Source organism: Xiphophorus maculatus, chromosome 6 (assembly GCF_002775205.1).
Source record: "Xiphophorus maculatus strain JP 163 A chromosome 6, X_maculatus-5.0-male, whole genome shotgun sequence".
In the NCBI taxonomy this organism is placed as follows: domain Eukaryota; kingdom Metazoa; phylum Chordata; class Actinopteri; order Cyprinodontiformes; family Poeciliidae; genus Xiphophorus; species Xiphophorus maculatus.
Window position 1 is genome coordinate 8,446,143 of NC_036448.1, and position 21,258 is coordinate 8,467,400.

Here is a 21,258-nt window from a genome sequence, read left to right on the forward strand (position 1 = left end):
CCAAAGGACGACACTAGAAGTCAACTTTCCCCTTTATTCACAAGCAAAGATCACATAATCTTCAAACTGTGGTGCTTTAACTGTTCAAAGTCAAAGAAAACAATGTAGGTTAACACACAAAAAAAAAATCCACATATGTATTAGAGCGTTCATATTTCAATTTTTTTGTGAAGGTTTAGTTAGTTTTGTTTTTAATTGCCGTTTCTTGGTAGCATTAGCCTAATTTAGCTCTAACACCGATTTGAACGCCGCGGTGTTGGCACTCGGCAGGTCTCAGGTCAGCAGCAACTCATGACGAGGGAGAGAGGCGTGTGCAGCTTCTGTGGGGTTCTGATCCTCCTCTTAACGCCAGCACAAGATGGAGCACCGAGCCGCCCTGGATCTTGTAGTCTGCAGCCGTCTTCTCATCGTTCCTGAAGATGGGAGGAAGAGGGGACGGGAGGGGTTGTGGCTTTAAAGGAGAACCCTTATGGAGGGATCACAAAAAGGACTACAAAGTGAGCTGGCTCACATCTGTTTCCCGCTGTAGATGAGCCTCTGTTGCTGTGGAGGGATCCCTTCCTTCTCCTCAACCCTTTCCTTGATTCGCTCCACCTTGACGTAGGACAAAACGAGAACACTCAGCGCTGACAGAAATCAGTTGAATAATGAGGTTGTTTTGTAAAACAGTAGTTTGTGTCAATGTGTCACCTTGTCTGTGGGCTCGATGTCGATCTCGATTTCCTTTCCAGTCAGGGTCTAAGAGTGGGAACATTAACAGCACGGGTGAGATTCGACAGCTGTTCCAAACCATGAACACATTTATAACTATAACACTACTGTGATTTAAAAGCCTCAACAGAATTTTTTTTTTATTTTTATATATAGGTAGACCTTATCAGTATGTTTTTTTTGTCAAACTTACACTTAAATGTTTTGACTGTATTATACATGTACATATCGTCACCTTTCGAAAAATAATGGCCTAAATTTTTTTTGTTTTGCCAATAGCATCTTTTGGAAAGAAAGTGATGGTGATTTTATATTTTTGGTTTTTCCAAAAGTCGCTTTTGGCAAAAATAAATAAATAAAAAATACTTAGCCAGTTATTTTTTTTTTAGGAAGGTGGTGATATGTTAGTATCACCGGATTACCAATAAACCTAAAACTTGAAGACTTAGATGCTTTTTAATCTTCAGAAACCCGCTGACTAGCTATATAAAGGTAACATTCATACCCTTCTTGAAAAGTCCTGTGGTGGTTTGTAAGGCTCGAAATTAACTGGAATTGGTCCCAAAAAAAAATTTTATCTATAAAACTACAGAAACAATAAAAAACGCGGGAGTTGTTTAGGACACGTCTTGTCAGTCAGCAAAAAGAATAAATCTAGGGTTTTGAGATGGACACCCAAAAATACATAGTAAGGCTCGTACAGGAACTCCCGAGTCAAAAGTTGTTTTCCCTCTGCTTTGACTCATGATTTTATTTTTTGAAACAACTTCCGAGAGCAGTAAGTTAAGCAGCCCAAATGATCTATTAACCTTACTATCAGATAATGTAACTGTCTTCTGAGCAGAATCACTGAATAATGGTTGATTATATCAGAGAAGAAATAATGAACCGGCGGACCAGTTAGCGAACAGCAATAAAGTTAAACCTCAATGAAACATTTCTCACCTTAACTTTGATCAGCATGTTGAATAAACACTATTATTTTACTGAAAATAAAATGGACGACTAACAGAACAAAACAACTGGCAAATTAACGCTTTACAACCACAGCTCGTCAAGCTAACCAGACTTTACTTCCTGTGTAGCGGACCAACACCCTAACTATGTCGGCTTGCCACATAACACCAGCAGAAAGGTTCCGCCGTTAAAACTACAGCTCAATAATGTTAGTAATAATGAAAATTTAATCTAGACGTACCTTATCTTTTTTTTTTTTTATAAACTTTTGCAAAAATAAAAACAGCACTAATTTATTTGTTAGCGACCATGTGTTTGATAAGCATCTGTTGTTATTTGTTATCGATAAAAATTGAACCATCTGAGAGTCTGAACAGTTTAGCAAATTAGTGTTACAATTTTAGTAGACTATACACGAAATTACTGGGAAATTTGCGAGATTATGTTGTTAAAAAAACATAATCTCATAAGAAAAATCTCTAAGAGAAACAAATTCTTGTTTTTATAGTGTCCATTACATATTTTTCTAATTACTATTTTATCTCTCTCTCCCTCTCTGTATGTATAAATGATGAATATATATATATATATATATATATATATATATATATATATATATATATATATATATATATATATATATATATATATATATATATATATATATATATATATATATATACAGAGAGAGAGAGGAGAGAGACATATATCTACTTTTGTAAAGCAATCCATGATTTCATTTCACTTCATTTGAAAATAACATGTTTGCTTGTGAATAGGTTTACTATATTAATAAATTTTAAGTTGTGTACATTTATTTTTGTTCACCATCTCTAAAAAAAAAAAAAGCACACTCTAAACAACACAATAGCAGACCTTTGTTTCTGTTAAAAATGAAAAGTGATTATTTTTATTTTTTTTTATTAATTTAAATATGTATTTATTTCAACTTCCATTCTTCCTGGGGACAGTGAACACAACACTCTGATAAATCGCTGTCCCGCCTTCACACAGATGTTCTCCATTCATCTAATTAACTGAAAGGTGGATAAAATGCCTCAGTCTGGTTGTGTCTGAGACCCATTAGTCATGGTAACTCATTTCTGTCTAGGTTCTGTGGTCTTGGCTGTCTTAGCAACAGCTGTTGCTGACCCAGGTATTTGTCTCATACATCTGTATGGATGTATAGCGGCTGTGTGTGCTTTTTTTTTGTGGTCATGAAATAATTCTGGACCTTTGTCCGCAGATATCAAAGTGGTCTGTGCTAAAGACTCTGTGCGAGTGACATGGAGGGTGGCCCCCCAGTTCGTCCCATACGCAGCTCGGTTCTTCCTTGGAAGCTGCATGCCGTCATCGTGGAAAGTTCTGCCCACCGGAGAGGGAGAAGCACATTTTAACTACAAATTCTATGACTGCAAGTTTACCAAGCGGGTAAGGTGTCTCCATAATGTTTTCAGTCGATTAATCGGCATACAATGTTCGCCACTAACAGTTTTGTTTTTGTTTTTTTTTGTCTGCAGCTGAAGGGAAAACGCATAATTTATCAAAACGAGCTGAGCTTCAGGCCACAAGCAAAACCGAAGCCTGTCGTCTTTAAATATCCCGTCCAATGTGTCCAGAAACGGTAGGAATTCATTTTGTTACAGTATGATTAAAAGAGTAAGGTATGGTGCTGGATCTTCTCTTGTTTCAGACCTGAAGGAAGAATCCCCCACTTCCTAAATCCTGGCTCAGGTGTTTCTGAGGGACGCAGTAAGCTAGTCTTTCATGTGGCTCTCCTGAATGGTAAGATCTCCTGCCAGGTAAAATTTTAGCTACATTCTGGGATGAATAACTTGTTTTCTTCACCTCCACCCCTTAAAGAGCAATTAACAGGAGTCTCAAAGACGAATGTGATTCCCCTCGGCTCATTCATACCGATCTGGGCAGCTGTGGAGCAGAAGTCCCATCAGCCGCTGGTGCTCCTCATGGATGAGTGCGTCGTGGCCTCAACCCCAGAACTGGAACCTGGCAACCAACTTTATCCCATTGTTGGCAATCATGGGTAGGCGTCAAACTTCCAATATTTTGTCTTTAAATGGTCACTGGACTTGTTGACTTGAATTGGGACCACTAGGTGTCTGCTAGAAAGTAAAAGGGGAAGTTCACTGTTCCTTCCTCGGTACCATTCATCTGCCATAATTCTCTATCTCCAGTCTTTCAAGTTTGGGATGGGAGGAGAGGTGAGTCCAGAGTTAAATTGCTTTTTTTTTCTTCTTTTTTTTTTTTTTCCTCCCCTAATTTGTGAACTAACTGTTGCGATCCCCAGGTATACATTCACTGCAATCTAATCGTGTGGGATGGGGATTATGATAAACGCAGGAAGGCGTGCCATGTGAAAGATGGGAGGTAACTATGTGTACTGAACTTGTATGTTGCCAAATCTCTCTTGGCTACTAAGGACAAGCTGCTTAAAACTGTTCTGCTCATCAGCTGGGAGCTGCTTGATGACCCTGCTCGGAGCTCTCTGTGCAACTGCTGTGATAACGCTTGTAGTCCTCGCACCAAAAGGGCAACAAGCTGGGGTAAGTGTTTTTATGTCCCCGCCCAATAGCCTTGCTGTATAGCTTGCCTCCTGATTTTTCTTTTTTTTTTTTTTTTTTCTCCCTGTTAGAGCCTCACAGCATGCACTTCAATTCTGTGTTGGGACCCATCATCATAGTCGACCAGCCAGCCTCTATGACGAATGCCTCTCTGCCTGAGACTGATGCAGCTGGCTCACAGGTCCGGGGAATGGGGGGGGGGGGGGAAGCTTTGCACCAATGCATGTCTCATTACAAATGTAATTGTCTGTTTGCAGGAAATTTAAGTTGAAGCTGAACTCCAAGGTGCAGCCTGTGGCACTAATTTACAAGATTCTGGACACTTGTGTTTTTTTTTTTTTTTTTTTTTTTTGTTTTTTTTAAGAACCTGAAATTGCCTGACTTGATGCTGTTGTGAAATAAACCCTGCTCTAATTTAGACTTTTTTTTTTTTTTTTTTTTGTTCCCTTGACAATTTGTATTAACATTAGTTTATGGTCAAACCCTAACTTGAAATGGCAATGTCCTACAAGGCTGGAGTGAGCCTAAAGTGCCACAGCATAGATTGGGAGCATGATTTGATTTACTTCAACAGACACATGGTCCACAAAGATGATACAGACAACACAATATATAAAAGAGAAAATAAAAAGAATCTTATAAAAGACTTGCATACCAATGTTTCCACAGAGCCGATTGGTATCTTAGCGCACTGAAAGAGGGATGTGAAAACATTACAATAAAACTGTTCAATGAATTTGAGTGGCATAGATAAAAGCTTGGCTTTCATTTGGAAATCAAGGTTCTCAAGTGACACTGAATTATTCTATTTTTTTTCTCCAAGGGTCCCATGTCCTTGGTGTTTATAAGGAAATGTTATGGGACTTTCATTTTCAGCAGGACTTTCCATATTTGCAGTACCAAAAGCTCAAAAAAAATTGTTTGGCCAGCAACTTGAACTCTATACTAAGAGTATTAAAGATGAGACATCAAAACTAAACATGACTAGAGGGCCAGTATTAAACTAATCTGGACTTCATTATACTTCAGCAAAACCCACAGGTTTGTCACCTCCATGCTATGCTGTGGACTGACATTGTTTAAAAGATCCTTTTTTCTTATGTAATTTTTTTTCTGTAAGTCATGTTACAAGAAATAGTCCTGCAATAAATTTCACTTTCTGAAATGAGTAACAAATTTGATTTCAGAATCAGTCTTTTATGTACCTGTTACAGTTCTAAGAGCTTAGAATTACTTCTGTATTGACTAAAGGTGTTTATGCAATACAGAGGGGAAAAAAGCCTGTGACCAGTCTTTGGAGCAATGCATTAAAGAAAAGGCAACTTAAAAACAACCAGTAAAACTGCTTTTGATCCTCTAGTCCTTGGAATGGACAGTGTTTTCTAAACTAGTTAAATAGAAATCTGTTTTAAGTGCTACTTTGAGTAATCTGGCATAAATATTTAACTTTTTTGTTTTCCCTAAGAAAAATATTAGATGTGGGTTGCCATTTTGAAGTTTTATCATTTACCTTAAAGTTATTTGACAAAAATGATTTCAGTGTCTATCTTTAGGGATTAATGTATTGAATACAGAATGGATATTTAGTCAATTTATCACAGGGAATTCACACACACACAGATGCCTAACAGCTACTTAGATCAATTGACCCGGCTATATTTTTGGACTTCGAAGGAAGCCCAGGGACTCAATGAGAACCTATGCGTACATGGGAAGAACATACAAACTGTATGTGGAGAAGCTCTGGCCCAGATTCATACTGAGGATCTTCTTACTGCGAGGAGATGGTAGTTAACTAGTAGAATCCCAAGTAGTCAAACTGATTCTTGGATTTCTAGACCACACATTTCCTAGTCATGCTTTTTATGCATATGTGTTTCATAAATTAACACAGATGTTTACTTTGTCTCATAACATAAATTAAAAAAGCTAAATGGAACAAGAAAAAGGTCAATGGAATAGGAAGTTGGTTGATTATCAGAAACTAGAAAATTTAGACATTTTAGAAGTTAGAGTACATTATTTGCCCTTGATGGTTTTGGAACCCTTAACCTATGGTAAAGTAAAATCCAAAGTCGTCATAAACCTTTGCAGAATGACAACAGTAACAACAATATACTTCTGTGAAGGTGATAATATCATAAATGAATTTTCAACACCACATTCTCCTTCCTTCTCCTTGCCATAAAATGAAACGTTTGATTATTTGGATCTTTTGGGAGATTTGAATTAGAGCCTTGCTGCAATTACACCAATGGTCTATGCCTGACTGCTGCTAACAGCCACCAGGTGAAAGTAATTTCCTTGATTGAACTGCAACAGTCAGTGAGAATAAAAGCACAACTGGGACAACTCACTATTCAGTCATGATGGCTTTCTTTTGGTATCATGAGCTCCTTCTCTGGTTGGTGGCTGTTGGGTTGGCTGCTGCAGGTAATGGTGCCAACATATAGATATTTCTTTTTCCACAGACAATCTTTTTAGCCTTTTTGCAGACTAGTCCTTTATCCTCTCCAGATTTGAAACTAGACTGTGGGCCGGACTACGTGACCTTAGTTTGGTCAGACAGCAGATCCCAGGCTGATGCGTCGCTGTTTCGTCTTGGTAGCTGCTTCCCCACCACCTTTACACCACAGGAAGTGGTCTTCAATGTGGAACTTGACAACTGCAACTTCAGGAGGCTGGTGAGCAAGATATCCCTGGCCAAACGAAGCATGTCAAACTACTTCAAACTGCATCTTGACTCTCTTCTTTAACAGGTCTCGGGCAATGAACTGAACTACACAAATGACCTGTTCTACATGTCATCTAGTGACTCTTATGTCCTTCCTTTTACTCTTCCAGTGGTCTGTTCATATCAAAGGTAAGTGTTGGTTGACTAGATTTGAAACTCTTAACTGTACTTGAAGACTGAACTAACTTGTCTTCAGGCCCAAAGACTGGTACCCAATACTCTATGATCCGGTGTCCTCTACATATGGAGTTGAAGACTTGGTATTCTATATTGAACTTATGAATGGTAGGTTCTAACACTCTAATGACTGATTGTGACCATCCACAAGTCAAACTGAAAGCTGTTTTGGTGGAACTTCTCAGCTGACTTTTCGGGCCCTGCTGAAACGGCTACCTTTCCCCTGGGTTCCATGATCCCCATCATGGCTAGTGTGGTGGCAGTAGCCCATCAACCCTTGCTGCTTCTGCTTGAAGAATGTGTTGCCGCAACCACATCAGACCTCGAGATTGCTGTTGAAACTTACACCATAATCACCAATAAGGGGTACTTCAATTAACCTTATGTATTAACGGATTTTTATATTTCCCCTTGTTTGAGACTCTAATGACTCTTCTAACTTGCAGGTGTCTTGTAGACAGTAAAATCAGCCGCTCAAAATTCGAACAAAGACAGAAGGCCTCAGAACTCCGGCTATTGCTTCAGGCATTTAGGTTTGGGCTTGGACAAGAGGTAACTTGTTTCTTTATGTGGCTGGCTTGTTTGTGAATGGAGTCTGACGGGTGTCTCCTAGGTATACATCCACTGCACCATGGTTGCTTGGGATCCCAATGGTCTTGGCAGCACCAAGAAGGCCTGTCATTATGTGAAGGATCACGGGTAAAGATAAAGGCGTCACCTTGCTATTGAGTTATCCTGACGCTCGAGCTGAATGGTGTGCCTTTTGTTTTCAGTTGGGAGTTACTGGATAACCCTGTGTATAGTAGCATATGTGACTGCTGTGACTCTTCCTGCAAGACCAGAAGAGCAAGAAGCCCAGGACCAGGTATGAATCTTAGTTTAAAAACAATTTTTTTGTTGTTGTCTGTGTGTACTAATCCAATTCTATTCTTTAGGCAATGGTTTGTTCCAGAAGGCAGTGATTGGCCCACTTACCATTCCTGACTTGGCTTAACATGTGATGCTCTGACTGGAACTTCTGGAGAGTCCTTGAAGAATGTGGAATCTATAAATACTTAAATGAGGAAAAGTCTCTTTATATTAACTTAAAGTTTGGATTAAAGCCTGACACCAAAACTAGGAAGGATACAATAGCCAAGTTGACTAAGTATCTTGCTTGTGTTTTTTTAGGATGGGGGAGGGGTCAAATGGCTTTTATGCAGAAGGTTTACGCTCATGTTTTCCATAAGCATAACTAGACAAACCTTGACCTGAGAGCTCATGGAAAGCTTGAGAAAACTCTAAGCCCAATGTGTTGGAAAAGGATTTACACATAAGACTCTGATATTCTAAGATGTGTGGTAACTATACATTGATGCAATAAATTGAGCATTTTCACTTTAAGCTGAATGCACACCATATCTTAGACACTTAGCCCGTTCCAGCTTATTGGCAAAGGATGCACATGTAAACAGGAGTTGTATACACACCAGATTTCATGCTTGTCCATTACAATCTTTGGATGGAAAAATGTACATTAATATGAACAGTTTAAGGATAAATCTTAATTTATCCTCGGATCCTGTAAATTAGGAATTTGGTGCCTTAGGTCTCCTGCAGGTCCAAACTCAAATTGTGGCACTTCCGGCGGCAGATTTTTATACGCCACAAAAGCCGTGGCATTTGCCACAGAATCAGTCGGATGACGCAAAAGATGCAACTTATTTGTTCTAAATCAACTTATTCAATCTGCCACAGAAAAGAGAAACTGCCTTTACTGAACTGTAGCAGCTGACGGCACCGGAAGTTCCCCGATTTGCGCTCGCTCCCTCTACGTCACTGGACTGGATTCTTAAAATTGAATTTCGGGAAGCTTAATGTACGGACGCAGGTTTTTCCTGGACAAAAGGTAAGGTGGACGGACTTTATTTTAACGAGCTGCTGTTTAGGAGCTCACAGTTCAGCTTCCACCGCTAATAAGCTGCGAGATATTTAAGCTAACTAGCTTGCTAGCTGTACGTCCTCAGGATGAGGAACCTTATGGCAACGTTGGAAACATAACTGATCTGAACTTGATTTTGATCCAGTAACAGTTTGTATAAATGACTCAGCCTTAACTGCTGCATATTTTTTAAAAAGTTTAATGTAGGATAGCCAGGGCCGGATGTAGGAGACCGTGGACCGCTGGGCTGCAGCCAGATTTGGTTCCCACCCCACAGAAGCTCCGTTTTTGTAATCCCGGTAAATTGCAACAAGACTTTTCATGTAAACACACAGATCACAAGTTCTCGGCTTTGTTGAGTTAGTTTTTCCCAAGCAATCCGCTCTTTCAAAAAGTTTGTCATTTACAAAGAGAATAATTTCTGCAAATACATTCACAAGAAAACTGTATTTCCGTTTGCAATCATCCGTCACACAAATGACTTGTGCATAGGAGTCAGTAGCTCCTGTTATGTCATTGTAATGTTGTCATCCTTTTTAAACAGCTACATACTGATTAAGTTCAGAAAAAAATCTACAAATTTAAAAATGTCTCAAGTTTTCTTTGTAAACATACAAAGTACTATGGTGTTTGATTAAAAAAATACTTTGGGGCTCTCAAGACTCAGTTCTGGAGTTGGGGGGATTCATTTTTTTTTATAAAAAGAAAAGTCATCTTAGAAGGTATTATTAAACCCTTAGGATTTTACAGATTTTAAATTTTTTTTAATCGATTTTAATTAGTTGGGATGTTTTGCTTCAGAGACTTGTTTGGTTAGATTTTGTGGCCTAGAAAAATAAAATGTGTGTATAACAGTTGCTTGAAGCTGGTTCACTTATTTAGGAAATATTTCAGCATGGCGACAACCTGATAACCTTTATTTCAAACCAGTAAAATGTGTGGAAAAAAAAAATTTAATAAAAAAACAAGAACAAAAAACCCTTTGATAATCAAACATAAAATACCCCCAAACTTTCATATCTGGTAGGAAGAACCCTAAGCTTATTAAATCCTTCCCCCAATTATCCACGATTGAAAATGTTACAGAAGCCTATATTCCAATTTTTGTTGCTACCTGCTTATTGGAACAGGATTTTTATTATTTAATCAATTTTTAGGTCTTTTTTTTTGGATAAAATGTTGAATCTCTTGACAACACATAGACACAGTAGATTTAACTGATAAAGAGTTTAATGTGGGACTCTTGGACGGCACATTGTTGTTACCCCTTGAAGCTTTACACATTTTGCCACTACAACCAAAATCTTTAATATATTTTCTCTGGATCTTATGTGAAATACCCATGGAAAGTAGTGCTTAATAATACACCCTCCATCCAGGCTGACTGAGCTTGAACTAAGAATGGTGGAAAAAAGGGTTGTGTCTGTAGATGTGTGAAGCTCGCAGAGACCTTCTAAGACAGTTTTGCAATTCTGGTTGCAGAAAAATGTAGTTCAACAAAACACAACACTTTTAAATAAAGTAGAGAAAGTCATCTACAACCTTCTCTTTACTTATTGTTATGCACTATGTTGTGTTAGTCTGTTCCACTAAACCCAATAGAATTACATCGAAGTTTGTGGTTTCGAAGTCACAAAACGTGAACGAGTTTCGCCTGGCGACAGTATCTGTTCTTGATTTAGGAGACGGTAAAAGTCCAAAGATGGACTGGTTCCACTGCAACCAGTGCTTCAAGAAAAGCGGGTCGAAGTTCGCTGTGTCGAGCTGTGGCCACATCTCCTGCGAAGCTTGCGTTAAATCAAGTGAGGATTTTGCTAATTGAGGCCGCTTTCGTCCAACACAGCTTTCAACGGATTGACTTCATTGTTTTTGATGTCTGCTGTGTTTGTTAAATCCATCAGAGCAGTGCAGTACATGTGGGGTGGCCTGCAGTTATCTGCCCATCACCGATCAGGTTGGTGAGTTTGACATAGGTTCATTGCAGGTTATGATTGGGCATCATCTCAACTCACAATGGAAGATGTTTCTTTTTTACTTTTTTTTCATTTCAGATGAAGCCACAGGAAAAGGTGTTTTTCATGGACCCTGGAAAGCTCATCCAGGCGAGGATGGAAAACATAGCGCAGGTCTGTCCTATTTGTGCATCCTGTCTGACGTCATGGAGACGCTTTCATCGGTCACTGAGGGAGTTTTCACACTCCACAGATTGCCATTTTCCAGCAGAAGCAGAAGGAGAGAGTCACGGTTCACTTTAAGAACAAATCCAGTGAACTGGAGAGGCGTCTGGAAGAGGTTTCTGAGCAGGGTTACAGGTGATTCTCATGTTGCTACATAGCGACTGTGCAAAATCAAATCAAATAAAGTAAATTTGATTTTGTGACTCTTATTTCCTGCTGCTGCTCTTATCACAAGACAACTGTCAGAGCTGAGAAGAGAGAACGGTGAGCTGAAGAAGCAGCTGTCGGAGCTGAGAAGAGAGAACGGAGAGATGAAGAAGCAGCTGTTGGAGCTGCAAAGAGAAACTGCCGAACTGAAAAAGCCACTCTCTCAAAGGAGGGCAAGTGTTAAAAAAAAATTGTCCTTTCCCCATGTTGAATTTTTAAACACGCTTCACTTTTTTCTTCTTTTGTGCCGCAGGTTTCTCCCGGACAGTTCCAAACTACTGGGTAAGCATCTCTTTGCGTTCATGATCACAAACTGTGAGTTGTTAGAAGTCAAATCACTCTGTGACGTTTTCCGAACCGCAGCGCTCAGAGGGTTTCGCTCCCAGTTGGCGTTACCTCACCAGGTAAACCCAGTGACTGAAGCTCAGAACCTGTTTAGGGTTGGTGTCAGTTTCGGAGCTTTAACGATTAAAATGGCGTGATGTCTGTTTTTAACAGTTACTCCTCGGTCAAGAGCAGCGAGGTAGGTTTTCTTTTTTAAATCTCATGATTGCTTATTGTACAGATGCAGCTATAAAAATTAGAATATGATGAAAAATGCCAATATGTTTCATCTCTGATTTCAGAAAGTGGAAATCGTGTTTTCTATAGATTTTATTACGCAGAATTAGGGCGGGACAATATGAATGAAAATTGTATCGTGATGTAAGAGTTTTATATCAGTGATTATGGATAAATATTGATTAGCTTTTTTGTTTTAAATATCCAGAACACTACCAAACTGGCGGCATGACCACTCCTGTTTTATCCACAATTCCCTCTTGAGTTGTACTTTTTTTTTCTCTTTTCCCTCCCTGCTGTTTTTTATTTTTATGCAGTTATGAGACACGGTGGGGAAACCTTAAACCGCTGCTATACAAGTTACTCAACAGGTTGTTACTAGGTAACCAAAATAATAAAAACGTAAATGTACAAAAATATAGTCAAGCCTTTAATTCTTGTCATTTTGATGATTATGGCTCAAATATTATGAAAATCTGAAATTCTGTGTCTCCGAAAATTTGAAGTATTGTGAAAAATCTAATATCGGAAACTCATGGTGTCACACCCGAATCAACTAATTAACGCAAAACATCTGCAAAGGTTTCCTGAGCTTTTCAATTCTCTCAATTTGTGTGACAAGACAACTGCATTCCAACATATTCTTAGAAGGTTGAGTGGAAGGAGAAAGTGTGTTAGGAAAAGGGGCACCACCAACATGGAGAACCGAAGCCGTGGGAGGATTTATCAGGAAAAATCCATTCAAGAATTTGGGGAAGAAGTGGACTACAGCTGGAGTCAGAACATCAAGAGCCGCTATGCATTAATGAATCCTGCAAATGGGCTGCAAGCATCTTACATAGGCCAAGGAGAAAAAGAGTCTGTGTTTTATATTTCTTATTCAATACAAAAGAAATTTGGGAATCTATCAACATGAAGACTTGCAAAAAGATATCCACTGACATAAAAATACACAAAATTGCACTGATGGAAAGACAGCAGAAAGTTTTAATTGAAAAGCAGACCCAACTAAGTATTAATTGCAAACATACTTTTCACAAGCCTGACATTTCACAATGTAATATAATTTTCTAAGAAACTGAATTTTTTGAGTTTTCGTCATACGTAAGAGAGGCATGAAAATGACGATTTGAAATTTCATTCTATGTGTAATAAAGACATACAACCGTTTTACTTTCTAAAATGACAAAAAAATATTGAACTATTTTACATATTACTAAAAAAATTTGAGATGTACCTTTTCCCTCAGTTTTATACAAACTCTTCGCAATAAATTAAGACTGCCATTTATTTTAGTAATTCAATCCATTCCCTTTGGGGTTATTGAAGTATTTTTGAATTTAATTTCAATAGTTACTAGTTAATTTTGATGATTATAGTTTGCTGAAAGTCAATACTATGTAAAGGACCAATGGAGGCTATTTTACATAGGGATATTATGATGTGGCCTTCACCATCACGTGGTTTAGCAATCATCAGTCTGTCCACTTTCTTTTAGGAAATCTATTTTTACAAGCCTCCGCAATATTCAAATTGTCTGAAAAATCAATTTTTGGAGATTTCATTAGCTGCAAGTCGTAATCATTTGCAAAAAAAAAAAAACCCAATTGGAATTTGTCACTGTATGTCACATATGTTATGATTTTCCTGTTTTTATTTAATGCAACGAAATTAAATAACTTTTCAATGATGTTCGGATTTCCTGACATGCAGTTGTAAAACACTTTAAAATGCATCTTGCCTCAGTCATGTCGGCTCCGGAGAGTCTCAGAGGTGGACCAGGGATAGAGGCATTTCTCTCACTGTAAGTGTGGATTTATTCCCAAGTTCACAAACACTTGAACATTTTTCATCTTTGTTGCATAAAATATAAAAAGGGTTCGATTCTACTTCCTCTTAATCAGACTCCTGGATCCATTGCTTCCATCTCCAGCCACAGCTCTCTTCACGAATTCAGTGAGTGTGACTGAAAATCAAATTTGTCGGCGACTCAATTCAACGTCGATCATACAAACGTCGATTTGAAAAGGAGTTATACAATTTGTCCATCTTTTCCCATTAAGGAACGTCACCATCTTTTGGCACTCCTACAAGGTAACGACTTCCAGGGATCTTTTGGCCTTGCAGCCTCATGTCACAAGTGATGATGGGTAAGAATTTCTCCGCCGTAGAAATGAGTCAGTTCGTTTGTGTCCTTCCCAGAACCCAGACTCCTGGTTTCCAGTTCCCATTTATGAATGGAATCTCACTTCACTCACCCAGACAGTGAATAACTCACCGCTCTTGCTGGGAATGCCTTTGTGCATGACACCCACTAGTTGATTTATTTACGTGAGCCTGAACAACATTAGCATTTTACAACCTTAAGTCTTTGTAAAGGAAGGGGTATTCCCCAATGTTGAAACACCTTGCCGTATTGTTCACCTGGATTAAAACCTCTATGTAAACTTTGGCTTGATTTTTAACAGTCTACTTTCCTTGAAATGCGCGTTATAACTAATTATTAGTAAAAGTCGTTTTTATAGGACAATTTCAGAACAAAATTTACACAGCAGGAAGTCGTCACAGGTGTCTGTATTCATAACACACACAAACAAATCTTTGTACACTTGATTATAATGGCAAAAACACTTAGCTATTTTCCAGTGACACAATTGTGCAAATGAGATTTTCTCTTTTTAAAACAGGAAAAAAAATACAATAAAATAAACTTGAAGACTTTACATGTACAGATTTACATCAACAGCATGACAGTTGCGTTACCTTTTCATGAGCAACAGGAGGAAAAACTTTTGTCATACACGCCACTTTGTCGAGTTTCTGGCCGTTTGACCTTTGGACGAAGTTTGCAAAGAGCTGAACTCCATTTAAAGCCGACATCAATTTCTAAAGTCAACAAGAAGTACTTAAATATTGTGAACGTATGACCCCGATTATATTGTTCTGTCACTCTGTGTGAAATGTTACCAGTCTTTGGATTTTGGTTCATTTTCGCTTCTACTTCAAAACCCACCTTCTGCCCACATTTTAAACTATAAAATGACACCCTATGCCTATGAAATGCTAACTAACTCATCGTCTAGTAATGTAGCAATTCTGCCATCTATGCAACGATGTAATTCCTGCAACCCGGTTCAACCTTTACTGTTCGAAACATGCTGCAGAATGCAAATGACAAGGCATTCAAATGGTAAGTAAAACACCTCCACAGAGTGAGGAGCAATTTAGGAAATGTTTCGGAAATGCATTACACATATGAGATGTACCGTGCTGTTGTTTTAAAACAAGTTCTACAGCAAGGAGTAAAAATAATGACACTAATCAGGAGTATAGATTGTGAAATACTAGTATATTATTAGCATCGGGGCAGCAGGTTGGAAAACCAAAGTGCAAGATGTTGTATTATAAGGAGCAAGTCCAGTGTGCTTTTCATGAATACAATATAATGGCTAGAAAGGAATGATCAGTCAATAGTTTGTCAGTGTAGCCGTTTTTTTTCTGGCTCTACAGCTAGTTACCTGATTATGTTATACTGCTACAAATAGAATACATTAGAAAAAAAACAACTGTAGTGATATCTAAACAAAAAGGAGGTCAAAAATATAGCAACCCAGTGTAGAGGTTACTGTTCTATTTACAGCAACTGAGCCAGTAGAAATATAATTCAGATCTAAATATATTAGAATAAACAGGAAATGCAGCATATCTATATAAAAAAAATACACAAACCACACTTTGGGCTTGTTTAGGGAAGACTGGATTTTACAAACCTGCCTTAATTAAAGCAACATGAACCACAGCAATAATCACATCTGTTGTGTTAAAGGTGTGTGGGTGTGTGTGAGGGGGTGGGCAGATGAGTTTTTTTGTTTTTTTTTTAGAAAAAGGTCCTAAGCCACAACAATTTCTTCATCAGTTTCCCCAACTTCTTGAGCCGCAAACCAGTCTCGCACTTGCTGGTAGCTCATTCTTGATTTCTTGCATAGTAGGTCAAGGTCTTTTTCATTTAGTGTGCCTGTCGTAAGGTAATATGATACCAGTGGCTGGATATCGGGAGAATCTGTACTTGCTCTGCTTAGTTTTCGTTTGCGCCCTCCCCCGCCACGAGTTGATGTTCCGGTGCCGTTCGACAGGCCGCTGCCGCTTTGCTGGGCAGCAAGTTCTGCCAAGAACTGCTCGCGGACGCCCTTCACCCAGCGCAACTGGCCATTTTTGACGGCGTAGCGAGTGTCGCCAAACCACTGAATAACATCCGCCCTGGGTAAACCTGTGAGTTTGACGAGTTCAGTGTATTCCTCACTTGTGGGCCACTGGCACTTCAAAAAGTGCTGCTTTAACACATCCAACTGCTCCTTGGTCTTTCGAGGACGTCCTGCAGGAGTGAGTGCAGGGGATGTGGACGTGGAAGCGCCTGACAAGCATGTGGTTGTCTGTGAAGGACTGGCTTTAGTTGAATGCACCAACTTCTTTGATGCACGGATTCTGTGTGAATATGTTTTGGTGGGGGAGGCGGTAGGCGGTGGAGTGCGAGAGGGGGAAGAGCATGGAGAAGACTTTAACTCTACAACTTCTGGCTCAATCTTGCAGGTCTTGGTCAACTGTAGCGGCTCTTCTTCAGTTTCTTGCTCCTCTTTGAAAGTATCTCCAGAAAGTTCTTCTATAACGTCATTTGCTTGTGGCTCTTGGAGCTTTTCCCCAAATGCTTCTAGACTGTTTGACAGAAAAGTCTGAAAGAAATGTGAATTTTTGATCCCGTTATTCCGGCTTCCCTCATGGCTTTTCACCCCGTTTACTTGACGAGATTTTTGGTTAGTAAGTGAAAGAGGCTGAGTTTGAGATTGTGGTTCATGTTTACTCCCAACAGAAGCCTGGTGAGAAAAGGTCTGGGCTGCTGCCAGACTTCCACGACCCACTCTTAGCTGATAACGACTGTCACTGAACCATTTGCGAATGTCATTGCGGCTCAGACCCGTTTCTTCCTGCAAACGCTTGAGCTCAGGCTCTGCAGGCCAGTTCTCTCTTAGGAAGCTTTTGCGCAGGGCAGCGAGTTGAGCTTTTGACTTTTTGTAGCGCCCGTGCCGGTACTGTTGCGCAGAGGACTCCGAGAGGTCAGGGGAGGCATCAGCTGTTGTGGTCGCTGGAGTGTCTGCTGGTGAGCGGTAGAAATATGAATCCTGAGGAGGTGGGAGACTGGACCTAAAACATGGAGGAGTAGATTTATGTGAATCTGGAGACTCACACTTTGCCATCTTTGTTTCAGGTACAAAACCAATGAGATCACACTCCTCCTCATCGCTGTCATTTTCTTCGTCCAAGTTTTTGCTCTTGGTTTTTAAATTGGCTCCGTTTGTTTCAGCGGAGTCCTCACAAAGCTCAGGCACAGCCAACTTCCTCCTTGTCTCCTCTATCTCTTCAGAAGACCAGCTGATGCCATATTTAATCCTCTGCACCATGAACCACACCTTAACTTTGTCCAGTGGCAACACACAGACCCGAGCCAGTGTGCTAACCTCTTTGGACGATGGGTATGGAAACAAGTTAAAGGCATTGACAAGTTCTGGGATTGAGTCCAATTCTCGGGTCTGATCGGACTGGGTCCATACCAGTTTGAGCCCCTCTGAGACCAGAGGCAGGCACACTACAGAGTTATGGTTGGTGGTGAAACTAGCCACGCCACTGGCACTGCTTTCTGCTGAGCTGGGGGAGTGCCGCAATTTCTTGGAAGAGCGTTTGGTCTCTGCCTTTTCTTCACGCTCTGGCTCCGTCATATCCACTTCAAAAGGCTCATCTAGGTCCACAAGTCGTCTGTCTCTGCCGTTACGTTCGGTATACGACGCCATGTCGGCTATCAAAATATGTTCCGCCATCTAGAAGGGAAAACAAACAATGATAAAAAAATTTTTTTTGTTCACCTCTTCTTACAAACTGTCACTTCAAAGATAAGATCACAATGCAGAGAAGGACAATCTGTTCAAGAAAATAAACTTTCTGTTCTGATTTCATTCTCAAAGTTAATTAGCGGACAAATACACCCCTCTGCCTGTTCCCCTGCTTATTCCAAACTCTCTACGAAACTAGTCGTATACTGTGTCAAGGCGCACTCTCCCCTCCCCCCAAAGCGTGGTGAATGACTTTTGTTTTGCGTGAGCTGAGGGGGGATTGGTGCTAAAGGGGTGGGAGCACAGGGAATGAAAATCTACAAGGAATCCATCACTGTCTGCTTGCTCACCCTAGCTGGTCAGGCTTTTGTTTCACTTCCAAGTTTCTCAGTCCTGAGAGATGAGAGAGGCCTCTTCACAGGAAAAGATATGGCAACAGAAACCTGCAGTAGGAGGAGGATTCGTCAGACTCGTGTCTATGCTGCAACTAGTGCAATCCAAAAATGTAAATAAAAAAAATAAGTATGCATGTATATTTTCTAATCCAGCAACAGGTGTTATGCCATACTAGGGTGACTGTTAAGAAGAGCTATGTAAATAAAGGTTTAAATAGCATTTTAAGTCTTTGCACCACTTTTGATTCAGCAAACACATAAATCTGGTGGCTAAAAGTTGATCTGAACTACTTCTCTTAACTTTTAATTTTATTCCAGGGGTTATTTATTCGGAACAAATAAGAGTATTGCGCATTTAGTTAGGTAACGCCATGGCTGACCTTAAGTAGCTGGGAACTGGGCTGAAATGTTTTTGAGTGGGACAAACATTAGGTCACAAACCATCGTGTTAGTCATTGGTGACACAGTTAAATCCCAGAGGGTGAGAACATGGGCTCTCTCCTCACTTTCGACACTTTCCCGCAACACGCGAAGATAGTTTATTCACGCTTTGTGTAATTGGGTTCGATAAAAAGCTGTGAAAGTTGACCACCATGCCAGCAACAATAGCGGTCCAGTCTGGCCCCCCCCTCTTTGTGGCGTACTAACTAAAACGCTTCACACTGCACAGGCGCACTTCGTCGTCAGACACGCTTCAGTGAAACATAAAAATAAACTTACCGAAATTGCCGAAATACCCCTTAATCCCCAGGGTCCGTTCTGGTGACACGTAAACCAGAAAACCCGAGCCTACTCCACACTACTAGGGTATATATGATCGAAGTTGGAGGCACCGAGGCGAGGAAACAATACCGTCCATCTATTTGGCTGACCCTTGTCTTATTTTTTACCAAGCACCTCGACGGATTACAGTCAGGATTCAAAGATACGACGCAACCAAGTTTGTCCCCAGCCGCAGGAGTTCAATCGCTGGTTAATTCTCGGTCAGGGACACAAATATCCAACTCGGGAGATTAAAAGGCTGAATGTGAGTCGCCGTTTGTTCCTCCCCCTCGGTCGGTCCGTTGCTGCTTTTGTTCTTTAACTGTGAAGTGTTTCCCCCTGTCCGGCCAAACCAACGCGAGGCGGAGCTGAGGACCAGGAAGCCCGGAAGGCCCACATGACTCTCCCCTCGCTGACGGCTGGGTGGGTGTGCCAGTCTGGGCGAGCAGGCCGTGGATTGGAGGGAGAACGGGCCAGTATAATGAATCCGCTCCGGAGATCCAATACCAACTACCCCGCTGCAACCTATGGTGGCATCAGAGAGACGGGATGACGCTGAGAATCATCTTTTAAACTGAACGGTTCTTTTTGAGCCAGTTTTGTACTGTATTGAGGAAGTCCTCTGGTGGTTGAATCAGTCTTGAACAGTCACAGACACAAGTATTTGCCATAGGACAAACACATATGAATGTATAAATACATATAAATGTAATACATATCAGCATTTTTGTTACATGATTGAGATTAAAAAATATAAGACTGAGAAAACATTCGTGAACCCTGCAGTCAGTTTACTTTAGATTATTTTATCTTTTAAAGGGGAAAAAAACAAACCTGATCCTATGTGAAGTTATACTCTCCCCAAATTGTTAAATCATGATTTCACTAAATTCCCACAACAGACCTATACTTCTTCTTTTTTTTACAATTCATATAACACATTGTAACAGTTTCTTTTACTACAAAGAAAAACAGATTAAACACAGATATATTAAGAAATATCTGTCTACAGGGAGAAATGTTTTAACAGACAATAGCAATCAAACGTCACTTGAATGTTTACCAAACAGTAATTAATTCAGTCTCCCATCCTGCATGTTATATCCAGTGATGTCAGTAACGCGTTACTTAGTAACGGACCACTATTTTCAGTAACGAGTAATCTAACGCGTTGCTATTTCAAATCCAGTAGTCAGACTACAGTTACTTATCGAAACCACTTTGCGTTACTATTTTCTTTTGTAACTTAACTTTATTTCCTTTGTGCGTCTTGGGGAGCGATCGCCGTTTCTATGCGACAGTATCAGCAGCGACAGAATTGTAAACAATGGAGGGAGGTGGGCATTTTGAGATGGGCATTTTGTTGCTGGAAAAACAGGAACTATTTTGAGTTTCTTTTGCCAAGTCTGATTATTATAAAAGGCTTTGGGCTCGTTTTTTTAAAGTCGCTAGCAAATGTAATGAGTCGCTGGTTGCGGTTTTTGGGCTTGGAAATAAGCAGACATAAACCCCAGAACTTGTCTGACTTCCAATTAGTTTTAGTCAGACTCTCCCTGTCCATCGTTTCCCGGATGATCCGTCCTGCTGTGTTTTTGTTAATGTCAAGTTAATATATTTGCTGCGAATGACGTCGAGCTTCGCGTTGCGCTACAACAAACTGCAAACATTGAGACTAATATGAACCTCGCAATAAACGTGAAAACAACCACGAACTCTAAAATCCTACTTAGAGTTTAGTGGAGAACAGTGGAACACACACAAATTATTAAAGTTTTTTTTTTTTACTTTTGTAGCCATTAAACAATCTCCCCTTCAGTTCAACCTTATAAGTAAAGACACATTGTTGATGTTACCTTTATAAAATAACTTGCAATGAAGTTTTGGCAAAGCTCAATGTAATTTTCACAGGTGGCAGAGCGTTGTTGTTAGCAGCTGCTGAAAGTAACTAAAAAAGTTACTTTAAATGTAACTTGCGTTACTTTCCAAATCAAGTAATTAATAATCTAAGTTACTTTTTCAAGGAGTGATCAGCAATCCGGGCTGCTCAGTGGCGCAGTTGGTAGCACTGTTGCCTTGCAGCAAGAAGGTCCTGGGTTCGATTCCCGGCCAGGGTCTTTCTGCATGGAGTTTGCATGTTCTCCCTGTGCATGCGTGGGTTCTCTCCGGGTACTCCGGCTTCCTCCCACAGTCCAAAC

The 21,258-nt window shown here is 39.9% G+C and overlaps 5 protein-coding genes across 7 annotated transcripts; 3 read left to right on the forward strand and 2 right to left on the reverse strand.

Moving 5' to 3' along the window:
* Window positions 1-20: 20 nt before the first annotated feature.
* Window positions 21-1,813, reverse strand: LOC102235594 (NEDD8-like). The gene is made up of 4 exons (XM_005809233.3): window positions 1,657-1,813; window positions 691-738; window positions 512-594; window positions 21-413 (listed from the first exon to the last, which is right to left on the reverse strand). Exons 1-4 carry the CDS (start codon window positions 1,672-1,674, stop codon window positions 290-292), a joined length of 273 nt encoding a protein of 90 aa, XP_005809290.1. The 5' UTR covers window positions 1,675-1,813; the 3' UTR covers window positions 21-289.
* A 943-nt stretch (window positions 1,814-2,756) lies between these two features.
* Window positions 2,757-4,685, forward strand: LOC102218815 (zona pellucida sperm-binding protein 3-like). The gene is made up of 10 exons (XM_005809253.2): window positions 2,757-2,824; window positions 2,915-3,099; window positions 3,189-3,292; window positions 3,362-3,453; window positions 3,532-3,712; window positions 3,785-3,890; window positions 3,977-4,056; window positions 4,141-4,232; window positions 4,322-4,431; window positions 4,508-4,685. Exons 1-10 carry the CDS (start codon window positions 2,758-2,760, stop codon window positions 4,514-4,516), a joined length of 1,026 nt encoding a protein of 341 aa, XP_005809310.1. The 5' UTR covers window position 2,757; the 3' UTR covers window positions 4,517-4,685.
* A 1,934-nt stretch (window positions 4,686-6,619) lies between these two features.
* On the forward strand, window positions 6,620-8,673 carry LOC102218563. The gene is made up of 9 exons (XM_005809252.2): window positions 6,620-6,683; window positions 6,768-6,934; window positions 7,010-7,113; window positions 7,181-7,269; window positions 7,347-7,527; window positions 7,608-7,713; window positions 7,775-7,860; window positions 7,935-8,026; window positions 8,097-8,673. The coding sequence occupies exons 1-9, from the start codon at window positions 6,620-6,622 to the stop codon at window positions 8,153-8,155; spliced, it is 948 nt and encodes a 315-aa protein (XP_005809309.1). The 3' UTR covers window positions 8,156-8,673.
* Window positions 8,674-8,954: 281 nt separating this feature from the next.
* Window positions 8,955-14,479, forward strand: rnf212b (ring finger protein 212B). Of its 2 annotated transcripts, XM_005809232.2 has the most exons (14): window positions 8,955-9,049; window positions 9,280-9,381; window positions 10,765-10,884; window positions 10,984-11,036; window positions 11,134-11,208; window positions 11,288-11,394; window positions 11,495-11,639; window positions 11,720-11,748; window positions 11,830-11,870; window positions 11,965-11,989; window positions 13,774-13,831; window positions 13,932-13,983; window positions 14,091-14,121; window positions 14,230-14,479. In XM_005809232.2, the coding sequence occupies exons 3-14, from the start codon at window positions 10,785-10,787 to the stop codon at window positions 14,294-14,296; spliced, it is 783 nt and encodes a 260-aa protein (XP_005809289.1). In that variant the 5' UTR covers window positions 8,955-9,049; window positions 9,280-9,381; window positions 10,765-10,784; the 3' UTR covers window positions 14,297-14,479. The 2 variants fall into 2 exon arrangements, with proteins under 2 accessions (XP_005809289.1, XP_023191528.1); XM_023335760.1 differs by lacking the exon at window positions 8,955-9,049 and having other exon boundaries at window positions 9,221-9,381.
* A 104-nt stretch (window positions 14,480-14,583) lies between these two features.
* On the reverse strand, window positions 14,584-20,861 carry LOC102235079 (homeobox and leucine zipper protein Homez). Of its 2 annotated transcripts, XM_023335759.1 has the most exons (3): window positions 19,022-20,861; window positions 18,257-18,349; window positions 14,584-17,894 (listed from the first exon to the last, which is right to left on the reverse strand). In XM_023335759.1, exon 3 carries the CDS (start codon window positions 17,892-17,894, stop codon window positions 15,918-15,920), a length of 1,977 nt encoding a protein of 658 aa, XP_023191527.1. In that variant the 5' UTR covers window positions 18,257-18,349; window positions 19,022-20,861; the 3' UTR covers window positions 14,584-15,917. The 2 variants fall into 2 exon arrangements, with proteins under 2 accessions (XP_023191527.1, XP_023191526.1); XM_023335758.1 differs by lacking the exon at window positions 18,257-18,349.
* Window positions 20,862-21,258: the final 397 nt, after the last annotated feature.